General features: G+C 34.0%; 1 protein-coding gene and 1 long non-coding RNA gene across 2 annotated transcripts; both read right to left on the bottom strand.

Moving 5' to 3' along the window:
- Window positions 1-386: 386 nt before the first annotated feature.
- Window positions 387-2,162, bottom strand: LOC139432383 (uncharacterized). Its single transcript, XR_011642197.1, has 5 exons — window positions 1,769-2,162; window positions 1,560-1,688; window positions 935-1,504; window positions 714-874; window positions 387-663 (listed from the first exon to the last, which is right to left on the bottom strand). It is a non-coding gene; the product is annotated as an uncharacterized lncRNA (long non-coding RNA).
- Window positions 2,163-9,133: 6,971 nt separating this feature from the next.
- Window positions 9,134-11,144, bottom strand: LOC111418321 (luciferin 4-monooxygenase-like). The gene is made up of 5 exons (XM_023050834.2): window positions 11,002-11,144; window positions 10,741-10,948; window positions 10,374-10,689; window positions 9,486-10,318; window positions 9,134-9,429 (listed from the first exon to the last, which is right to left on the bottom strand). The coding sequence occupies exons 1-5, from the start codon at window positions 11,107-11,109 to the stop codon at window positions 9,314-9,316; spliced, it is 1,581 nt and encodes a 526-aa protein (XP_022906602.2). The 5' UTR covers window positions 11,110-11,144; the 3' UTR covers window positions 9,134-9,313.
- Between the last annotated feature and the right edge of the window lie 9,184 nt (window positions 11,145-20,328).

Raw genomic sequence — 20,328 nt, forward strand, 5'->3', positions numbered from 1 at the left:
TAAAATCAGTTTCATTATATAATATTAATAGATGTTTTTACTATTAATATTATTTTATTATTAATGGTAGTAGATAGCTTTATTACTTAAATATAGACGTCGTACCTAAATTTTTCACTGTAATATCGACGATTTGTAGTCAAAATATCCCATTGTTGGTAGGCGTTATTACAATATTGTTTTGATGTATTATATAATAATATTATATTAACTGCAGTAGTTATTATATTAACTACTGCAAATAGTTGAATTTAACATTGGCGATAGTTCGTTTATCAAAATATTGTAAATTTTTTGATCATTTTTTGTGTTTAAAATGTTTATTATTCATATCCGTATTACTAGATACTTTATCAAAATATATCTATAAAAAAAACAAGTATACATATATATAACAAATATATTTTCAAGTATATTGTAGTAATTACACTAAATATCAACAATTAATTTTCTTAAACTATAAAGAATACATATATTATCAAGAACACAAACTATAAAAGAAATTATAATTATAAGAAATTAATTTTAAATATACCTTTAAATAATAGGCGAAACTTTCTTGGTCATCTAGTATTGTTGGTCTGTAAATGTCTTGTCCAGTTTTAATTATAGCAGGAATAAGTATGGCATTCAGATTTATAATTAAGAGGTAATTTTTTGAATCTAAAATGTCTATATAAATAAGAAAACAAACCAAAAAATACAAAACAAACCTTCATTTAAGTTAGATGACTGTAATAAATTGAAAAGTGTGCGAGATTTTTTATCTTTTATATCTCTATGGTATATATTTTTTATAAAGGTATCAAATATCGTCCACTTGGAAAATAATAGTGTTTCGTTTTGGATGCAATTTTTCAAAATCTAATTCAATCTGAAAATTAAGTTATTTTAATGATTTTATACATTTTGCTACAACTAAGAAACAACATACCAGTGCTACAGCAATGTTTTGTTTTAAAATAGGCTATTTTGTAAAAACATCTATTGATTTGTCATGAACGTCTTTTTGTCGAACATTAAACGTGCTTATCCACTTTTCAAACACTATATCGTTTGGGGAGTAGTTGTTTTTTAACCATTCATAATCGCTAAATGTATTTATGTCAAACGTCTCTTCATCAGTATCTGCTTCGTTAGAGGCATCAGTAACGTTTCCCGTTTTTCTTTTCTGTCCGATAGAAAGCGAATGCTTATACTTCTTTCGAAGGGAATAATATTTTTCTATTAGTTTTCCCCGTTGTTTTTTGGTACCCAAATACGTTACCTGAAAGGCACATGAAATTAAAAACATAAAAAATCATGTTTCTAATGGGAATAGGTTTTTTATTTCCTTTGCGACATTTTGGCACAATTGGCGATCTACAGATGTGTCACTGGCTAACCAATCCTCCACGATTTTCGTGGTAAGGATATTTCGATTTTTCGAACTTAATCCACTAACTTTATATTCTGATAAAATTAACTGACCACTAACCGATTTTAATAAGAGATTTTCTAACTTCTAAAATAAATACATCTATGATTTAGGAAATAAACTGGAATATAAAACAACTTACAAAGATCGGTTGATTTTCAGGATTACCATTTTCATCTGTATCTATTATATTAGTATTTATCCAATTATTTACTGTTGATGATGATGAATTCGATGCAGTAATTATACTTGCCAGGGGTGTTGTTAATCCCTATAAAAAGCATTTAAAGAAAATAAACTTATAGATTGTGGCATAATGATGGCACTTATAGATTATAGCTGTCAACTTACTTTGAGTTGTTTTCACACAAAAAGTTTTTTTCTAAATTTAATTCGTAGACCGAATTGTTCTGCAGGAATTAAATGATCAATAGCGTTGGTAGTAAGTTCTGCAAGGACGTCGGACGTGATGCTGTAACATACCACATACCATATACAGAGCTGCCTTTAAAACACTTATACAACTACAAGTAACATGTCTGCCGTCAAAAATCCGGTCCGTCGATAATCCGGATTCAATACCGATGAAAAAAAAAAATTTATTTCTCTTTTTCTGATTGTACATACAAAAAACAAAGTACAGTGATTCCCCATTTAACACGGTACTCTTATAACGCGTTTTCATACTATGCAATTTCATGTCTCTGTATAACACGTGTTTTCTCCCATATAACGCGGGGATTTCCCACGTTCTGTGAAATTTATAATGATATAATGAAACTATAATAAGTTAATATTAATTACTTATCTATTTATCAATTATTTAACCACAAAAGTGGATTATTTTTGGTTCTTTTCGAAAATCCGGACATTTTGATAATACGGACAGGGTCCGGTCACAATTAATCCGGATTATCGACGCTCTACTGTATATAACAATACAATTGAAAACATAGTTAAATACTTGTCTTGAAATTAATACGTGTAATTCCCACTGCTGTAACAAAGTAGTTACAGTATCTTGAACTTGCACATCCATTTTTATTTCTTACCAAATCGTAAAAACACTCCGAATACCTGAACACGTTAATGACGACTTGTGACGACTGAGAGTACCACAAAACGTATTAATATTAGTGGACTTCCCTCTAACAAAACAAGAGTACAGTCTTACAGGTTTGTAACTGCAATAAGGAAGAAAGTTTGTAACTGTAAGTTGGTTGCGAATCCTCAAAAACAGATGCTTTATCGATCGTTTTCGATTATGAAAAAGCAATTTTTGTATTAAGAAATATTTTCTATAAACGATCGATGTAAGGGTGAAAACAGGTAGACAAAACGACTAAAATACATTTAAATAAAGTATTTAATAATAGTACATTTGTCCACTTAGGTAAAATATTTCATTGTTAAATGTATATAGAAATTCAGACTAGAACAAAATAAACAAAAATACCAAATACTTTAGGTAACTAAACTACTCAACAACTAGACTTGTCAACTAGTTTCCACGATGTAGTTTCTTTTTCTAAAAATTAGTTATATCACCTCAGTAAATAGATAAATTAACTATCATAAATTTGACTAATTAGAATTGTATATGTCAGCTAAATTACGTTAGGTAAATGAATAAATTTTCTAGCATAAATGACTATTTGTCTAACAACTAAATTGATTTAGTTCAATTTTCCATATCATTTTTCTCAGTGTAGTCCCAAGAGTTGCCCAACTTTTAACTTCTTAAAGCTAAAACAATCGCTCGTAACGTGACGCATGCGCACTTTTCTTTTTTGTGTCCTTGTAATATAGCAGTGTTTTGTTTTATTTTATAAATTGGGGTTAGGACAGTTAGGTTTTGTATTTTATTGTATTAAGGTTGTTGTGTGTTATTGTTTCGACAATTATCTCATTGGAATCAAATGCGAACCAAATTAACTCAAAATTAATAGTGTTAGCGGTATCGCAAAAGTTGCGTCGACCCTGTTCGCTCGCGGGTGTTGAGAAGAATGAATTCCTTCCCCTGGATGTGTGTATTCGACTCGAGGTCGAGCGAATCCGAGAAGAACCGAATCGGTTGGGCGGGGAAGCGACATTCGACGTGCATTTCGACACTCTGCAGCCGACTGGTGCGAAGAACGCATCTTTATTTCTGTTGGTTAAATTAAAATTAATAAACTCATTCAAAAAGATTAAGACTTCCATTAATTTTAAATTGCTTAAAATAGAGTTATTTTTATTTATCTCTTGTTTTGAAATTAAACACAAAAACATTATGAATATTTTTGCCCGATACATGGTCATATTTCCATGTTACACTTCAAATACCATTAAAATATTCACACAACAAGTCTCTGTTCTTCTGGAACCTTCTTGCCGCATTATTGCTCCCAACCCGTCCTATATTTTGCAGTGGCATTGGTCGCACTGACCATTTATAATTTCCCCTGACTCTGACTGAATAGTATGATGAATGTCTCTAATGAATAGTACCATATCCTGGGGGACAGTACCTTTCGTTTTGCCGTTCAATACGAAGGAAGTGATGTAAAACTACTGTGGCTTTTACAACATTTTCTACTACGTCTACCCTAGCTATAATTGGCCTCCGTAGAATTCGCCACCGCTGGCAGAGTATACCAAAGGCATTTTCAACGGTCCTCCTTGCCCTGGATAAACGATAATCGAAAATGTTTTTTTCTAGTCCTAAGTGCTGTCGGTTTGGTCTTATTATATTTTCCCTTAGAGGAAACGCAGCATCACCCGCAACAAAATGTAGAAGTATAATGTTGCTTCTAGACAATTTCTTTGGAAAAGGGATATCTATGTTTCCATTTAAAAAACTTTCCATCATTTCTGTCACTAGCTCCAATATCTGTTATAATGAAATTATAATCCGCATCTACACATGCCACTAAAACTTGACTTTTAATTGCCATTAAAACAATGCTGAAGGTATGTTTATAATTGAAGAACTCACTTCCCGATGCTTTTGGTGCTTGCATATGGATGTGTTTCCCATCAACAGCCCCGATACAGTTGGGCATGACATTTTTCCATCGTTTGTGGAATGTATCTTCAACAGAGGCTAATATGTATCTTGTTAGCTCTGGTGACACTCTGGGCACGTCCTACAGAACAGTTGTTGTCTCTTTAATTATATAATGTACAGTGGATTTTCCCATTCGAAAATTCCAAGCTAATTCTTGCATAGAACTTCCTTCTGACAAATAACTACAATAATTTTATTACATAATTTAAATTTTTTTATAATATAAAATTAAACAAAAACTTACTGTAGTGTTACTATCAACCTTTGAGCCGGTGAAATTGCACCTTTATTTGGTGTTTTTGCTCAGTGTTTCTAATCAGAGTGGCATAATATCCCTCTAATTCTCTATTTTTATTGATTGGTCTTCTGCCAAAACGCCGTTGTCTTTTCTTTCTTAATCTTTGTGCGATTAATAGAGCTGCATTCAAGCACATTACACTATCAGCGACAACAATTTTCTTATTATTCATAATAAACAAAACAGTTTCACTCTCGATTTCTTTTTTTTTTTTAATTTGGCACGAGTTGTGGCACGCTGTGCTTAAATATTGCATGAACCAATCCCTTTCCTTATAACTACAGCTAAAGCAAACGCTTATGACTATGACTAAAACTAAAACACTTTGCATGAACCCACCTTTAATGTCCGACACCGCCACACGTTATGTATACCCCGTCATAGGCTGCAGATTTTTAAACGTTCATTCGGTTACAACATAGTTTCAGTTTGGAATAGCATGCCATTATCAGTCAGGCGGCGGGGTGAGCGAGGCTTCACGTCAGCTTACAAAGAATTTCTGCTGAATGAGCAGAATAAGTTTTAATTTTAGTTGGTTGGAGGGTGAAGGAGAGTTAATGGGTGGTGATTTGATTGTGTTTAGGAGGCCGAGGGGAGGTAAAGCATGACAGATTTATTGACTTTATTTTGTTTTTAATATATATTATTCATCTTATTTACTACATCTTTTCTTAATTTAATTTTTGAATTTTGTTTCAGTTAATTTTTAAATTTAAATTTTATTTTATTATTTTGTTTTTTTTCCCTTGTTATTATAATGGAAATTCTTTCTTATATTTAAATTCGTTTTTTTTAAGCGTTGATGAAAAACAATAACAGTCTATTTGGACTGCATTGACTCAACCCTTTTTGATGATGTGGTTGTTGAGTATTCTATTGTGAATTGTACTATTTTGATTGTTATTTTGCCTCATCATCAATAAACATTATTATTATTATTATTATATAGAACAGAAAGGTATGTTCCTTATATCCGAAATTTGGAGTCCTCGCCTTAAGTACGCGAGGTTGGGACAGTCACAAACAATATGACTTACCGTCTCGTCTTCCATTTCACACCTTCTACAGAGGGATGTATTCGCCAGCTTCGTGTAAAACATGTTCTTGCGTAACCTGCAGTGTCCGGTCAGGAAGTGGGTGAGAAGCCTCATGTCACTTTTTGATTTTCGCCAGCCTGTCCGCATGATCATGTCCTTTAATTCCGATGTGTCCTTTTCGCCACTTTATCGTGACGTTGCTGTATACGTTTGCGTCCGCGAGTGATTGCCGACAGGACTTCACCAACGATGATGTAGTTTAGTGCCTACCAACCGCCAGCATAGCCTGTCTGCTATCAGTGCAGATTCAACGTTTCTGCCGACTTTTTTGGAGTCGATGATCGCATCGGCTGCTATGTTTATAGCAGTTATTTCAGCTTGAGCAGTCGTGCAATACGATCCTAACGAAGTGGAAAGGTGCAGCTGAGAAAATTCCCGCTCCAGAACCTCCAGCCTTCTTTGATCCATCAGTGTAGATGGTCAGCGTTTTGCCCGAGCTTGAGTTGCTCTGGAGTATCGTTTCCATGCCAAGTGTGGCTTGCCTATGAAAGTAGGTGTAATGTAGTCTGTGCGAGCTTTAAGGAGGGGTTGTTTACTAACAGCCTCACTCCAGAGCTTACTCCGGACTATTCCCATTTTAACAACCTGCCTATCATTTACTGATCGCAATCGAAGTCACGCCATCACGACCACCTCCCTGATAAAAATATCTAGGGGCTGCACGTTCCGCATAGTCTCCATCGCAATCGTAGGTGTAGATCTCATAGCATCTGTGATTAGCAAGCAGGCCAGTCGTTGCAATTGATGCAGCAATTTAGCTTTATATGCATGTTTTATGCATATAACTATGGTACCGTGAGCTACCATGGCTCTTATCACAGAAGTGTAGATCCACATTGTAACTTTCGGATTTAGTCTTCAAGTATTCCCAATAGGCCTTCGGCACTGAGTCAGTACAATCGTTCCTTTTTTGGTTTTGCAACTAATGTGTGATGTCCAAATTAGTCCTTTGTCCAAGATAAGACCAAGATATTTCACCTCTGGAGCAAAGGTTAATGGATTATTACAGAAATTGGATTGAGTTTGTTTAGTGAAGACAAGAGTCTCAGTCTTTTTAGGATTGACAGAGAGGGTATGTTCTTCACACCGTCGTTCAACAAGTTTAAGCGCCTGCTGCATTCTGTAACAAAAAAAATTGTCATGTTCTTAGCCTGAACAACTCTGCTTGCTAGCATTGTTTTTATCCAGCCCGTGATGACCAATGGCACTCTTCGAGACTCCAGTGCCAGATTAATGCTACTACATGTGGTTTTGTCAAACCACAAAGTTCCCAGAATAGACTCTTTCGAATCTAGTAGTGTAGGGCGCTATCCACAGATTTATCTTTGATATAAACATGTTGGTGCGAGTGCAAAGGAAACGCTTTAAGTACATTTTCTCTAATGTAATGTTCACATAGTCTTTCAAATGTCTTTAAAAGCAATGATGAGAGACTAATTGGTCGCAAGGCTTTAGGATCTGTTGGGTCCTTTTTTCCATTCTTTGGTATAAAGGTTACTGTAACCTTCCTCCAGCTGATGGGAACGTAATTAAAGGCTAAGCAAGCTTTAAAAACTCTTATCAAGTGTATTTTAATATCCTCTAGGCTCTATTGAAGAAGAGCAGGAGTTTTGAAGGGTTCAAAACTGCCAACGGCCCACTTTACCAATTCGTTCTGTATAACCTGGTTGGCTATCTGCCAGTCCTGGCTGGTAGGAGAGTTGTTAAATTCCACTTGGTGTAGAAGCGTTGAAAAATTTTGCAAAGAACCTGGAAGTTGCTTAATAAATGCAACGATTCTTCTGGATCCTTGACAAAACTGCCACCAGACTTTTTTAGAATATCACAACTGTGTTTTTGGCTACGAGATAACATTTTGTTTAGGAGTGAGGCTTCAGCAGCGCTCTACACCTCCTCACAAAAACCTCTCTAGGATTATCGTTTCTTTTGTCGTACTAAACGTTTGAATTCTGACTGGTGTGTTTTGAACAGAGTCCAGTCAGAATTCAGTCTAGTTCGTTTTGCTTTGTTGAAAGCTTTTCTGTAAGTGACCCTCAATGAATGCAGATCAGGTCCACCAAGGTGTAGCCCTTCCTCTCTCCTCCACAATTCTCTCAGGACATGCACTGTGGAGGGCCTGAGTTAGTGTGTCACCCACGAGGTTTGAATAATTCTCTAATTCATCGATATTCCCAGGAAGGGCATCTGGAAAATCTCGCAATTGTTCATTTAGACAGTTTGGAAAAATTCTCAAGTCAGTCCGCTTTGGATTCCGGACCCTTTTTTTTTTAAAGCATAATTGGTCCTAAATCAAAAGTGATCCATTTATGGTCAGACATAGACGCCTCCTGGCAGACACACCAGCTGTTAATCTTTTGAGATACGTTCGCCGATGCCAAGGTCAAATCAATAATCGTCTGACACCTAGCATTGACGAACGTGGGTTCATAGCCTTGGTTAATTATTTTCAAGTCATTACTCGTAATAAATTCTAGCAAGGTCTTAAGTTTCCTTCGTCACATCCCTAGGCAACAGAATGAGCATTGGAGTCGCAGCCTACAATGAGTAGCCATTTATTTACCTTGCTGACGTTGACTAATGTTGTCAAGGCCGCAGTAGGAGCCATCTGTTCTATAGGCAGGTAGACAGATGCTAGAGTCAGCGTTGTTTTCTTCTTCGCTAGGAAGTATTAAATCCTAACTACAACGGAGTCTCGATTTGATTCTTTCGGCAGGAGATACGCGGAAATATGTCTAGGAACGTAGATTCCAGCTCTCGGTCGATCCTGAGTACTAAAAAAGAAAACAGAAACGTTCGAGTTGATAGTCCATGACTCTTGAATCAGAGTAATGGTGTTTTGTATCATGTCAAGCCTTGCCACGGTGCAAGTTGCACTGTACTACCCTTATTGTCGCAGGGTCAACTGGTTTCGCCCTTTCTGAGCCCATGGTTTCACTAACCCGCTCAGTGGTCATGGATGCAGAATCTGTCTCCAATCTAACCAAGGGAGAAACTGAGCTGGACTGCTCAGCCCCGGTCGTCTCGACCTTGTTCAGTTCATCTTACTCATTGATGCCGCCACGCGACACCCGAGTGAAGTTGGTACATGCTTGTGTATGTGACGTAACATAATGAAGTTTACTATATTATAAGTGGAGTGTTTAGGAGTGAAAATTTAGAAAACGTGTTATGGATTTTTTTATAAAAAATCTGACTAAGAGATTAAGGGCCCTTTGCAGCTAATCGGATCTAGTAAACCATGGCTTAAAAAGTACAAAATTGTAAATAATAACTAACTTAATAACCATATTTATTCGAAAGAACATACACAAAACTATTGGAAAACAAAAATAAATGCATATAGAATGTTCCTTTATCTTCTTCTACATTGCCCACGACATATTTCTAAATTATCTTTGACATTTTGTTTGGCACTGCCTGATTGCATTAACATATCGTTTTACGAAATTATTTTAAGAAATTAGAGAATCTCTTAACTCCTTTCTTCTTATTTTTCCAGACGATGTTTTTGGTAAATCTTCCATAAAATAAATTCCTCCACGTAAATGTTTCGTTTTTGAAATACGCTCTTAAAATAAATAATGTAATTATTAAAAATCGGATCGGAATAAAATAATTACAAACCAGCTACGAACTGAACCAACTCCTCTTCGGTTACATTTGAATTAGGTTGTTTAACCACAAATCCAGTAGGTAACTCGCCCGCTAATTCATCTGGTTTACCAACAACACAAGCTGCTTTAACTTCTGGATGGGTTATTAAAATTCCTTCGATTTCAGCCGGTGGAACTTGAAATCCTTTGTATTTAATCAAATCTTTGACTCTATCGACGATAAAAACGTAACCTTCTTCGTCGTAGTAACCAACATCTCCTGTGTGTAACCAACCGTCGATGAAAGTAGTTTTCGTTGCTTCTGGATTACGATAATAACCTTTGGTGATCATTCTTCCTTTTAAGTAAATCTCACCCGGTTGATTTGGACCTAAACGATTTCCAAGTTCATCGCAAAAACAAATCGACATTCCAGGAACTATTTTTCCAGATGATCCAAGTTTTGTTTCGTTTATTGGCATTAAAGTTACGCTTAATGTTGCTTCAGTTAAACCATAAGCTTGACAAAAACTTTTCAATTTAGGAAATAATTTGATGAGATCTTGTTCGATTTTTGTACTTAATGAAGTACTCGCACAGTAAAGTTCTTCAACCGATGAAACATCATAATCTTTAAAGATAGTACTTTTAATTAAAGTATAAGCTATCGCTGGAACCATAGGTAAATTTGTTATTTTATATTTTTCGATCGATTTTAGGAGAATTTTTTCGTCAAATCTTTTCATTACAACCATTTGATTGCCTTTGATAATTCCGGAAATATTCATAAATAATCCGTAAACGTGGAAATTTGGCATGAATAGTAAAGCGGTTGCTTCTTTAGCTACAGAAAATTTTGGATCGCTAAAAATAAATTTGATTAAGTGATTTAGAATGGGAGGAATTAATTTGTTATTACTCTAATATATTTATTGTTATTCCGATGTTATCATGAGTTATCATAACTGCTTTTGATAAACCGGTTGTGCCAGAAGATGATGCAATAAAAGCGGTTTGATTAGTGGTGTTAACATTTGCAGGTTTAAAATGTTCGATGCAAAAATGTTGGTCGCAATTTTTTTTGATGAACATTTTTAGGTTATCATATCCAGGAATTTCTTCCTCATCCAAAATTATTATTTTTAAATCTTGGTTTATATCAAAAAATGGTAATAATTTTGAAGATATAAAAACGATTTTTGGTTGATATATATTTAAGAGATGCAAAAATTCATCTAGAAATTATTTGAAATTATAAAAATTAATTATTCGATTAAAAAAATTACTTTTCGTGTAATTTTGGTTAATAAATCCAGAAATCATCCCAAGAAATAACCCGGCAACCACAGGAACATTATAAAAAATACTATTTTCAGCTGAAATTGCTAAAACATCGTTTTGTTTAAACCCACGATTTTGAAGACTTTTAGCTAATTTGCAACATAAAATTAAAAAGTCTTTGTTTGTAAGTTTTTGGTCAGTTGAGGCATCAATCTGAAAATCAACACAAATTAATAACAAAAAATAATTACCTTTAAATTTTTTACGTATAAAAAGTCATCTCCTTTTTCTTTTAATTTTTCAAACAACCTAATTCCAATCGGATCTGTTGGAATTGGAGTTAAAAAATCCGGTCCATATAATATACGATTCATGTTTGAATAAAGACTAAAGTAAAAATTTTTTTTAATTCTTATATATATAAAATCTTTCAACAACATATTTTTGCCTTTTGATGTATTTTGAAAGTAATTAATTTAAGTAGGTATATAATTGAATAAATTACTCACTTTACTAAATTGGAAAAACATGTTCTTTTATATACCATATCGAGATTCTTGAATGATTCATGATAATTTCGTTTTATAATTTATTGTTTATTATCATTGAAAATTTGTCTAAATGATTAAGAGAAGTAACAAAAGAATTGATATAATAATCTCATGTGGGTACAAAAACAGGTCGAACGCAACAACACTGTACCACAAACAACCAATTGTATACAAATAAAATTACAGTTCACAATAGTAATAATGGTACAAAAGTGAATCAAAACATTAGCAGAGTTTCAGATCAAAATTGATAAAGTTGCGGCGTTGTCGAAGCCGAGTACTGAAATTCAATCTTCAGATTCACTCGAGGAGATTGTCATGGATTTCAATTCTTTTAAGAGATATGTGAGAGAACGTTTCGAAACCCTGAAGACATTGATTACAAATAACAGTAAGGAGATTGATATTCTTGAAAATTATTCTAGACGGAACTGCCTCGTGTTTCATGGAATCATTGAAGGAGTAGATGATAAGGGTGAGTCGGTTGACGAGTTGGAAAGCAAAGTCCTTGAGGTTATATATTAAATTTTCTACTATCGACATGACCGACCGATACCATCGCTTAGGCAGATGTACAAAGGACGGAGGGGTCAACCGATAGACACATTATATGGTCAAATAAAAAGAATTCAAAGAGATTGGTCACTGAGTCGTTATCCAGGAATAGACTAGAAGTTTTTAAAAAAGCTAGAGAATTATTCGGTAATACGAATGTCTGGACTAATGATGGGAGAATTTTTGTAAAAGCTGGTACAAGTTTCCATACCATACTCTTCCAAAGCGACCTTGAGGATCTAAAAGCTATGAGGGATCCGACGCCTTCGGTGTAAGACAAAAGAAAAGATCTGCGGTTGCGAAGCCAAAAAAAAGTAATGGCCTTTCAGCATCAACGTAGTATGGGCTGATTTTTCCAGGTGTGTTGATTATTTACTTGCGGTCATTTTTTGTTTTTTGTTCAATTTTATACCTATTGCTATTCTATTATTGCTTTTCTCTCCTCGTGCTTGAATCATTTTCTGTTTTCACTTTTATTAATAACACTAGTTTACAAGAAAAATCTCGAAGACTGTGATATGTTGTGGCACTGTGACTGTCTTCAGTTTTTCTCAATAACGTCCAGTTTTTGAGATATACCCAAAAATGTGGAAAATCGTATATTAAAAAACATAGTAACGGTTCATGTTTAGCATATTTTTTATTTTGCATAGTGTGCTTCTGTAGCTATATGGACATGAAAGTAGAGATCCAGACGAACATTTTGAGGTATTGATGGCATAAATCGAACTCTCCGTTATTTTGCTATAACCTAAAACAACTCAACAAAATCACATTTTTTGGCATTTTTCCCATTTTTTCAGTTAATCGCACCGTAACAAAAAAGAATTATACAAGATGTCCCGAAACTCAACGTCAAGCGGACACCGGGTGAGAGGCCACCCCATACCTGTTCTGGTAAATATAAGAAAAAAAATTCCATACCTCTTAGTTAAGTGGTAATATCCATATTTTTAATGTTAAAAATCGTTCCCGTACATCATATTTCTTTTTTTTTTATTTTATACCAGTGGACACAAAACGGGACAAACCCAGAAAATTGTGTCACTACATTAACAGATAAATTATTGTACGGTTAATTACGCATAAATTAACTAACAAAAACAATAATTATTCTATAAAAAACAAAGATAATAATAAGACAAAATGAAAAAAAAAAGGAAAATACACATAAATAAATAAAATGTGAAATTTGAAAAAATAAAGAGTACATTCGATTACGTAACAGTCAAGTTAAGCAGTCTGTTCTGTACCACAGCGGCAGTTATCAAGCGCTTGAATGTCTCATACGCATTACAAAAAACATCTACACCGTTGCCAGTTTTATGGAAGTGATCGCAAGCAATCGCCATCCGAATCATAGGTGAATTTTGAAATAAATTTGTCCTCGGAGTATAATGGGAGTATAAAAAATAGTCTCATGTCTTAAAGATCGAGGTGGTATACGTATATTTACACAACCCAATAAGACCGAGGAGGCACATCTATTATTGACAATCTTGTAAAATGTCAGAACATCGTTACATAGGCGGCGCTGGTGGAGTGGAAGAAGTTGGAAAGAGCTGCACGCAGAATCGTAATCCTTATAGTTTAATTTAAATTTATAGGTTAAGTGCTTTAAAAATTTCTTCTGAATTCTTTCGATTCTGTTTATATAAGTGTGATACTGCGGGTTCCAAATAGTAGTGCAAAAGTTAAGTATACTAAATACGTAAGCAAAATATAAAACTTTCACCGCTTTAACGCTTTTGAAAGAGTCTGTGAACCTTATGACAAAGCCCAACATTCGCAGCGCCCTTCCAACCACTCCATCAACGTGACCACTAAATGTTAGTTTATTGTGAAAAGTGACCCCAGGGTCTTTAATTTGAGTTACTCTGGTTAAAACATAGTCACTCAAGCTGTAACCATATCTGATGACATTCAAACTTCTTGAGAAAGAAATAACGTTACATTTGATAGGATTAAGTGTTAGAATAATTTAGTTGATAATTATTTTGATCAACGTTTATGTTATAATAAGTATTTAGATCACTTTACCTGTTGATAATTTATATGTTGTAAGCATAGTGATATAAAAAAGTTGTTGTTGTTGTTTACGATTTTGTCATATACAAGATGTACAAGATTTTGCTTTAAAATTGGCAAAAATAAAATTCCCGCAAAAGCCATAAAGTCGTTTAAATATTCAAGAAAGTCCATCAGGTTATTGGCCCAGATCGCGGGTTATAAAGATTGAAATATTTATATAGTACAATATATAATAAGGAGATATAACAGAAAGATTTCAAGATGGAAAGCGGTAAGCATATGGGTCAAATAAAGCTATTATCTAACAACAATTATCAGACATGGAAATTTCGAGTTGAGATGTTGTTAATTCGGGAATGTGGTGAGGCCGCCTTTGAACGGTCTCGACCTTTGGTAATACCGCTGCCACCAGAAACAGTATTTCGCGCTTCCTAATTCTTAGTCTGAAGGACCCCTAATTGATCCTAGCGAATCAATCAAAACTAAATGACAAGCGCGCGGTCACTATTTCAGAACCGTGGGTTCTTGCACTAAGGCTCTGCCAGGAAAAGGGGAAAATCAAAAAAAACAAGTGTTCTAACCACACTTAAACTATATTAACAAAATAACAAGTAAAAATAGACAATGAACAAAAATGAACCTTATAATCTACCTACGATTATCTATGACCCGACGTTACTTAAAAAGAGATATTTCCGAATCTAACCTCGACAGCTAATACTCGTTGACAGATAGGTGATAACGAAAACTGGCAAACAGACTTACTCAGGACTTGTATTCCGATTTGGTGGTACGCCGATGGATCGCAACCCTGGATCCTTTTTGGTGGCTTCTCGGAAGTTAACCGGGAAGGTTCCAACACCACTCTTGCACCAAATCCTCAGTGGAAACACAATTACCGACACGGATGCCCGAAGTACAAAGAATGTTCGCAAATGAAACTAAGTCACAGTTCTCGATATACGACGACACTTAGAATTGGCGTTAAAGCGAATTCTAAGTTTCTATCTAACGGAGCGCTGACGACGTTTCGACTCAAAAACCTCTTGTGATTGTTGTTATTATTCTGATTCGTAATTTGTAATCCCTTGAAAAAGGTCTTACAAGCCCTTAAGTAACCTCGGGTATTGGAGGGGTGCAAAAACCTTCTTGAGGCGTTCCTATCGCCTGGATGTTCCCGACACCTGGGCCAATCCAAAATACGGGGCGGATATTTTACAATAATTTTCTGAGCCAATGAGGAAATTTGGGGAAGGGAACAATTTTTGACCACGGGGCCAGAAGATAACATCCGCCACTAGCTAATCCCAAAAATCATCACGTAAATCCCAAACTGTGGGAGCCATCAAACCTTTACGTTTTCTAACGTCTATTGTATTTTTAACGACTTTTTCGTTATCTACGTTTTCCCATAAATTTGCTTGTACATTAATCTTTCTCAAAATTTATTTCGACGTCTGGTCACCATCCCGGACGTCGGTCGTAAACGCGAGACGTGATTTTTGGTTTTTAGAAGAAAAAGGCTGCACGCCAGGAATATACAATTCGTATGGTTTATTCCCAAAACCATTAAATAATTTCCGAATTATTACAGGAAAATCTTTGGGAAGTTGTTACAAATGAACCACCAACTACAAAGGAAGATATGTGGGACCTTACAGATAAAAAGGCTCGAGCAACAATTGGATTATTAGTGGATGATACCCAACTGAAGCTTATAAAAGGGAAAACAACGGCGAAAGAAATGTGGTTGTCATTAAAAAACTTCCATGAAAAGTCTACATTAGGAGTGACAACCAGACTACTCAAAAAGTTATGTAAAAGGGAACTCTCAGAAGGTGGTGACATGGAGATTCACATAAGGGAAATGGAGGAACTATTGGAGCAATTAACAACTGCTGGACATATTTTTCCTGAAGAAATGATTGTTATATTTTATTTACAAAGTTTGCCAGCTAGTTATGATCATCTTATAATTGCATTAGAAAACAGAACGGACACGTTGACAGCAGAATTTGTGAAACAAAGACTTCTGGAAGAGTATGAAAAACGAAAAAATCGGGACTTCGACGAAGCTTCAAAGGCCATGAAGACACTGCAGTATTCTAGAGGTATAGAGAAGAAAAATATTGAATGTTTCTTTTGCAAGAAAAAAGGACACATGAAGAAAGATTGTCGAAAGTATATAACTTGGTTGAAGAAACACAAAGCCAAGATAGCAGAAGACAAGAAAGAAAATTCCGACAATGAAAAGGAAGAGTATTTGAGTTATATAGCGAAGGAAAATACCATAATTCATCATTGCAATAAATCCAACACTATAACAGGACAGCGAGACGACCAAATGTGGTACATAGATTCTGGAGCAATGGCCCACATGTGTAACAATCCAGAATTATTAGAACATATTAATAAAAACGGTGCCACAGTAGTTAGTGTAGCAGACGGTCGTAAGTTAAATGTCAGGGGTACAGGTACTTGCGTTATTAGAAGCATTGCTAATGATAGTAGTAATATGGTTATAAAGTTAAACAATGTTTTATATGTACCGAATTTAGATAGCAATTTAATTTCTGTTAGTAATCTAGTAAGTAAAGGGTTAGAAGTTATATTTAATGGGAGGTTTTGTTAAATGTAAGGATAATATAATAATGAAATTTAATAAGATAGGTAAACTATTTGTGTTAGATTTTGGTGAAAAAACATATAAAATATCATTGCCAATAATTAAAAGATGCGTACATGAATGGCATAAGGTTTTAGCCCACCGAAATTTAACTGATATAAAGAAATTACAGTTATTATATCCTGAAAAGATTAATATTACAAATTGTAACTGTTCAGATAATAAAACCGAAAAAACAAATCCGATAGATTTACTTCATTCAGACGTTTGTTGTCCAATAGAAGTTGTAACGAATCAAGGTTATAAATACATACTCAGTTTAATTGATGATTGTACAGACTATACAACTGTTTACTTAATAAAGGAAAAGAGTGATGTAGCAAACATAATTAAAGAACATATTAGTATGTTGGAAAATATATTTAACAGAAAACCAAAAATAATACGAAGTGATAGAGGCGGAGAATATATGTCTAAAGATCTGAAACATTATTTTAGACAAAAAGGAATTTTACATCAGACATCTTGTCCTCGAACACCTCAACAGAACGGTAAAGCAGAAAGAAAGAATAGAACCTTAATGGAAGCTGTTAGATGCTTACTTATTCAATCAAAGTTAGATAAGTGTTATTGGGGCGAAGCAGTTAAAACTGCTTGTTATATTTTGAACAGAATAATTTCAAATAATAATAAAACACCGTATGAACAGTGGTATAATCAAATGCCAACATATAATGATATGATTTCATTCGGAAGTACAGTTTATTATTATAATGATCATTTAGACAGACGAAAACTTGATGATAGAGGAGAAAAAGGTATATTTATTGGATATGAAGAGAACACAAAGGGTTACAGAATACTTGTTAATAATAGAAACGTAAAGATTACGAGAAATATAATTTTAGCCGACGAAAAATGTAATAAATCAAAGATAACCATTGAAAAACCTTGTAATGAAAAGAATATAATTATGATAAATCTGGAAAATAATGAAGATCTACAAGAACCATTTCGAATTCAAAAAAATTTGAATGAAGAGGTACAAGAAGAAAAACAACAAACCGAAGAGGAACATAGATACCCAACAAGGAAAAATAGAGGTATTCCACCTAAGAGATTTATTGAAAGTGTAAAGTATGCAGAAAATATATTCGAAGATGATCCAAAAACCTACGAAGAAGCGATAAATTCAAAGGATAAAGATGAATGGGTACGGGCTATGAATGAGGAATTGGCAGCTTTTCAGAAAAATAACACATGGATTTTAATGGAATTGCCAAAAGGAAAAACAGCTATTGGTACAAAATGGGTGTATAAACGTAAAACTAACGAAAGTGGAGTTAAAGAACGTTTCAGAGCACGATTAGTAGCACAAGGTTGTTCACAAAAATACGGAATTGATTATGATGAAGTATTTACACCCGTAACTAGATCAATTACTGTAAAAACGCTTCTTGAATTAGCTAGTAAAAAGAGTTTACAGGTAAGACATTATGACGTTGAAACAGCATATTTAAATGGAGACTTAAAACACGAAGTATATTTAAAACCACCGCTTGGTTTAAATACAACTAAAGTTTGCAAGTTGTTAAAAAATTTGTATGGATTAAAACAAGGTGCTAACGAATGGTTTAAAAAATTACAGAAAATGTTGATTGAAAATAATTTTAAACAAAGCGAAAATGATCATTGTTTATATTTTAAAGAAGTTAATGAAGATATGTTATACTTAGCTATCTATGTAGATGATATATGTTGTGTAGCAAGATTTGATAAAACTTTTGATAATATGGAGCGAGCACTAAATAATTATTTCAAAATTAAATTGTTGGGAGAAATTACAGAATTTCTAGGTGTTCAAATAGAAAGAGATGGTCAGCATTTTCAACTACACCAAAGAAAATATATATCAAGAAAATTAAAAGAATTTGGCTTAGAAGACGCTAAGACTAGTGATATACCAATGAACACAGGATATAGAAAAGATGATTTAACCGGAAGTGAAAAATTTGACGAAAAGCAGTACAGAAGTGCAATTGGAGCTTTACTGTATATTGCAAATGATACTCGACCAGATATTTCTGCTTCAGTATCTATTTTAGCACAGAAAGTGACGAATCCAATGAAAAGGGATTGGATAGAAGTGCAACGAGTATTTAGATATTTGAAAAATACCATTGATTTAAAATTACAAATAAAATCAAGCCCAGATCAATCAACGGATCACCTAATTGCATATGTGGATGCAGATTGGGGATCGAATTTAATTGATAGGAAATCAAATAGTGGATATTGTGTATTCTTAAATGGCAATTTAATGACTTGGAGCAGCACAAAACAAAAATGCGTAAGCTTATACTGAGGCGGAATATGTTGCGCTAACTGAATTAACTACAGAGCTTGAATGGTACACGAGATTATTATCAGAAATAGGCATTAATGTAACACCGATAATCTTCGAGGATAATCAAAGTTGCATAAAACTTACCAAAAATGACCAGTTAAAGAAAAGAACTAAGCACATAGATACGAAATACCATTATATAAGGGATTTAGTAAATAAAAATAAAATAAATATAAAATATTTACCTAGTGAAGATATGATAGCTGATATACTGACTAAACCGTTAGATAAAATAAAACTTAGGAAGTTTAGGAAAGGTTTAGGATTAATTTAATTAGAATATTCATTATAAGGGAGGGTGTTAGAATAATTTAGTTGATAATTATTTTGATCAACGTTTATTTTATAATAAGTATTTAGATCACTTTACCTGTTGATAATTTATATGTTGTAAGCATAGTGATATAAAAAAGTTGTTGTTGTTGTTTACGACTTTGTCATATACAAGATGTACAAGATTCTGCTTTAAAATTGGCAAAAATAAAATTCCCGCAAAAGCCATAAAGTCGTTTAAATATTCAAGAAAGTCCATCATTAAGTGTCATAAAATTTTAATATATTATACAACAAGACGATCGAAAATACTCGATAATACGAGACGTATTGCCTGAAACACCACGAGACCGAAGGTCGAGTGGTGTTTTTTAAGGCAATACGTCGAGATTCGAGTATTTTCGATTGTCGTGTTGTATATGGCTAGACTATTTCATGAATAAAAAATATACATATTTTTAGAATTTTAATATTTTTTTAAAAAATCATATTGATTGTTATGGAAACATTCATGGATGTCACGAAATCGATGAAATGTCAAACAAGCGATAATACAAAGGTTCGTATTATCGTTCTCCATGGTTACGGCCAAATAACCGCTGAAATACTCGCAATTGACGGAAAACACCAATTCTTATTGGCTGTTAACGTTATGAATGAAATAGTCATAGCAATAGAGTTGTAGTGCATTAATGTTACGCTGCACCCTCGAGCGTGGGTGGAGAGGAAATTCGTGCAAACAATTTCATATCATCTGCATACATTAAGCACTGGAAGTGTTTTATTACTGTGAAAATGTCATTGATGTAAATATTAAAAAGAAGGGGGCCAAGATGGCTCCCTTGAGGTACGCCTGAAGGAACGGACATTATATCAGAATAATATCCATTAATAGATACCACCTGAGTTCTACCACGCATATAAGAAGCAATCAATAGCAACAAATAGTTGTTAATTTCCATTATCTGAAGCTTTGACAACAGGAGATTGTGATCTACACGATCAAAAGCCTTACTGAAGTCAGTGTATATGGCATCCACTTGAATTGCTTGATCAAGAGAAGAAAAAATATAATCACTGTACTCAAGCAAGTTACTCTCGATCGAGCGACCCGCAAAAAAGCCGTGTTGTCTAGTATCAATTTTATTTT

Source organism: Onthophagus taurus, unplaced genomic scaffold, assembly GCF_036711975.1.
Source record: "Onthophagus taurus isolate NC unplaced genomic scaffold, IU_Otau_3.0 ScKx7SY_15, whole genome shotgun sequence".
Classification (NCBI taxonomy): Eukaryota; Metazoa; Arthropoda; class Insecta; order Coleoptera; family Scarabaeidae; genus Onthophagus; species Onthophagus taurus.